The sequence below is a fragment of the Quercus robur genome, chromosome 2 (genome assembly GCF_932294415.1).
Source record: "Quercus robur chromosome 2, dhQueRobu3.1, whole genome shotgun sequence".
NCBI lineage: Eukaryota > Viridiplantae > Streptophyta > Magnoliopsida > Fagales > Fagaceae > Quercus > Quercus robur.
This window is the reverse complement of record NC_065535.1, coordinates 26,325,529-26,328,964: the sequence shown is the minus strand read 5'-3', so window position 1 is coordinate 26,328,964 and position 3,436 is coordinate 26,325,529. Positions and strand designations below refer to the sequence as shown.

At 35.8% G+C, this 3,436-nt stretch overlaps 2 protein-coding genes across 2 annotated transcripts; both read right to left on the bottom strand.

Annotated features, from left to right (window-relative positions):
- Positions 1 to 585: 585 nt before the first annotated feature.
- LOC126696828 (uncharacterized) lies at positions 586 to 1,750 on the bottom strand. The gene is made up of 3 exons (XM_050393554.1): positions 1,270 to 1,750; positions 955 to 1,159; positions 586 to 877 (listed from the first exon to the last, which is right to left on the bottom strand). Exons 1-3 carry the CDS (start codon positions 1,748 to 1,750, stop codon positions 586 to 588), a joined length of 978 nt encoding a protein of 325 aa, XP_050249511.1.
- A 207-nt stretch (positions 1,751 to 1,957) lies between these two features.
- LOC126696817 (uncharacterized) lies at positions 1,958 to 3,070 on the bottom strand. Its single transcript, XM_050393544.1, has one exon. The coding sequence runs from the start codon at positions 3,068 to 3,070 to the stop codon at positions 1,958 to 1,960; it is 1,113 nt and encodes a 370-aa protein (XP_050249501.1).
- Positions 3,071 to 3,436: the final 366 nt, after the last annotated feature.

The window sequence follows — 3,436 nt, the reverse complement described above, 5'->3', positions numbered from 1 at the left end:
GTCAGACACTTAGCTACATCCGCATGCAAAAGGAAAATGTGGTTCTGGTTGAGGCTTTCTTTCCTTTGTAAAGGGGGCGCGGGACGTTCGCGGAGTCCATGCCTTCCGTACCACCACAGGACTGGTCGTTCTTGGGTGGATCCCGCTCCTAAACATAAGGGATAGGGGGAAGGTGGCCGGGCCTATCATATCAAAAGCAAGGTTGTCAATACCGTATCGGAGGCCGTACCGGTTTGGCCACCGGTAAGGTATATTTCGGATACCGGTCAATACCGGTGTACCGTTTCGGGTTTACCGCTATTTTATATATTTAATATATATATATATATATATACACACACACATACACACATACATACACAAAATCTCTATTTACCATAAAACAATACCTCAAAAATTCATGTTTATCATAAAACATTACTTCAATTAAGAACAAATAATTCATTGTTTGAAACTTTAACATCAACTAAAAAAAAACACATACATAAAATTGTTCATTACACACAAAGAAAACAAATAAACACAAATTACATAGGATTGTTCATTACACATAAAGAAAACAAATAAACACAAATTACACAAGATCTACTCCCATCCTTCAAAAGGATTTACATCAGGACCATAATACACATGAGTATTAGCATCTGTTAACACAACATCATTTTCACCATCTTCCTCATCAAGAACAACAACATCATCATCATCATCATTATCATCTTCTAAAGTCATTGTTGCTAATGGTTCTTCAATGCTATCCCAATTCACATCTTCCTCACTTAGTAACAAAAATTCAGATTCCTTAGCTACCCAATCCTCCATTAAATCAATATTATCAAGGCTTATAGGATCTAAGTAATCCTTTGTCCTTCTAATGTTCCTACCAAAATCAATATCATACATTGGTGACATTTTCTAATCATTCAAAATAAAAATTGAATATATTTAAAAACATACCTTTCTCGTAACAACAAATTATACCGAACATACACCAAGTCATTCAAACGTTTATGCTCAAGCCTATTTCTCCTCTTGGAATGGACAAACTCAAATGTGCTCCAAGCTCTTTCACAACCAGTTGCACTACAACACTGACTTAGCACTCGAATTGCAAACTTTTGTAATTCCGGAGTGTCATTTCCAAATTGCTCCCACCAAGCAACTTCCAAAAATAAAAGAAATTATTAATTTAGTACAAAGCAAATAACAAACTTTCAAATGAAATGTGTGTATATATATATATATATATATGTATAGATACATATAGCATACCTGGACTTAGTTTTTCACGTTGGCGGATTGCCATAGGCATTCCAAAGTCACCTAAAGACTTTTTGTATGATTCAATTTGAGAACTAAGAATATCTTGCTCATTAGGATCAGAAACCAGCCTTGTAATGGTACTAAGTAGGCCTTTTGTAACATCTTTTTGCTTCTTAAATGACGGCCTAAAGAAGATTCCAGGGTTAAGATAACAACCTGCTGCATGCAATGGACTATGGAGTTGTTTATCCCATCTAGCATCAATGACACTAGTAAATGGTATATATGCAGAAATTTTATTCTTCAACCTTGCTTTTATATTCTCCTTTGCTTTATCCATTGCCTCATACAAGTATCCCATTGATGGTTTTTCATCCCCATCTACAAGACGTAGTACTCTAACCAAAGGCTCACTAATCTTCACTATTTGTTGACATTGTAACCAAAACTCTCTATCTTCCAAAACAATTGCAGCCACCTCCTTTCCCATGACATCCCTAGCATATCGAGATTCGACCCATTGATCACAAGTAAACATTTGCCTAAGTTCTTTCTTGAACTTAGTCAAGCATTGAAGACTTAAAAACTCTGTTGCAAACCTTGTGATGGCTGGACGAATCAAATCCCTACCATTAGTGAAGTCGCTTCTCATCAAAGCTAAAATCTTGCCATGGTTGTATATGAATTTGGTAATCTTTTAAGCCTTTTGAATGGTTTCATAAATGATAGGAAAATATCTTTTATCAGAAAAATTTTCCAACATTAAATCAATGCAATGGGCTGCACAAGGAGACCAATAGAATGTCCCATATTTCTGCATTAGCTTCTTTCCTGCAGACTTGTAAGAAGCATCATTATCTGTAATGAACTGCACAACGTTCTCAGGCCCAACTTCTTGAACAACTTTATCAAACAACTTAAACAATGTATCTGCATCCTTTGTTAGGCTTGACACATCAAGGGATTTAAGAAACATGGTACCTCTAGGACAATACACTAAAAAATTAATGATTGGAGCTCTCTTTTGATTTGTCCACCCATCTGACATAATTGAACACCCATAAACTTTCCAATCATTTTTCACATCTAAGATATAATCATTCATTTCACCCACATGTTTTTGTAATAAAGGCCCCCTCAAGTCATGATAAGAAGGTCCCTTAAAACCAGGCCCAATAGCTGCTACACTATCTAAAGCTTCTTGATAATACACAGAGTGAGCGGCATTGAAAGGTATATTAGCATGGTACCACCATCTTGCAAAATTCTTTCTTGCCTTCTCAACCATTTGCTTTGAGGCCAAAGAAGACCTTATGGATGGTTGAGAACCAGGTTTTGTTCTTGGAGCAAAATAGGATTTAATGTTTGACTTTTCTCCAACTTTTTCTTTCCCCTTAGTGTTATAATTACTAGCTGATGAATGACTCTTTGAACCCCCTCTCTCATTATCATTATTACCTTCATCATGATGATGATCATCCTCCTCCTCCTCCTCTACATCATAGGGATTTGCAATTTCTCTATTTATTCTTCTTTTTTTTTTTTTCTGTTTATTTTTCTTTAAATCTTCAATCAATTGTTTCATTTGCCATTTTACATCTTCAGATACTTTTTTGCATGCTTCAACATCACCCGGAATCCCAGCTAAATGATACTTGAGCCTAGTAATTCCTCCCCCCCTTATCATTTTACAACAAAAAGTACACTGGGTGTTATTTCTTGCATTCGGCACAGCACGGCCATAAGCCCATGCTGGATCCTCGGACCTTACAGCCGGGCCAGATGCTACACTTGACTGATTTTCAGTCATAATTTACACTGCATATATACCATCAATTATTTGTTAATAACTCTAGTTACCTTTTTATTAATAGTCATACTAAGTTGTAAATTACTAACCCAATATTTGAAGCTAACCAAAATCAAGAATGAAACAACAATATATATCAATTCAGGAACACAGAACCAACACAATTCAGGAACACAGAACCAAAACCAATTCAGGAACACAGAACCAATTCAGGAACACAAAACACAATTCAGGAACACAGAACCAACACAATTCAGGAACACAGAACCAAAATCAATTCAGGAACACAGAACACAATTCAGGAACACAGAACCAACACAATTCAGGAACATAGAACCAAAATCAAGTTTTTATTTATCATATTCC

Bases quoted from the DNA above. Each gene is read 5' to 3' on its own strand.
- LOC126696828 (XM_050393554.1), bottom strand. From the start codon at position 1,750: ATGGGAAAGGAGGTGGCTGCAATTGTTTTGGAAGATAGAGAGTTTTGG. The intron at 1,160-1,269 runs GTATGCTATATG...TATTTTTGGAAG, and splicing joins ACGTGAAAAACTAAGTCCAG to TTGCTTGGTGGGAGCAATTT. The intron at 878-954 runs GTATGTTTTTAA...TGATTTTGGTAG, and splicing joins AATTTGTTGTTACGAGAAAG to GAACATTAGAAGGACAAAGG.
- LOC126696817 (XM_050393544.1), bottom strand. From the start codon at position 3,070: ATGACTGAAAATCAGTCAAGTGTAGCATCTGGCCCGGCTGTAAGGTCC.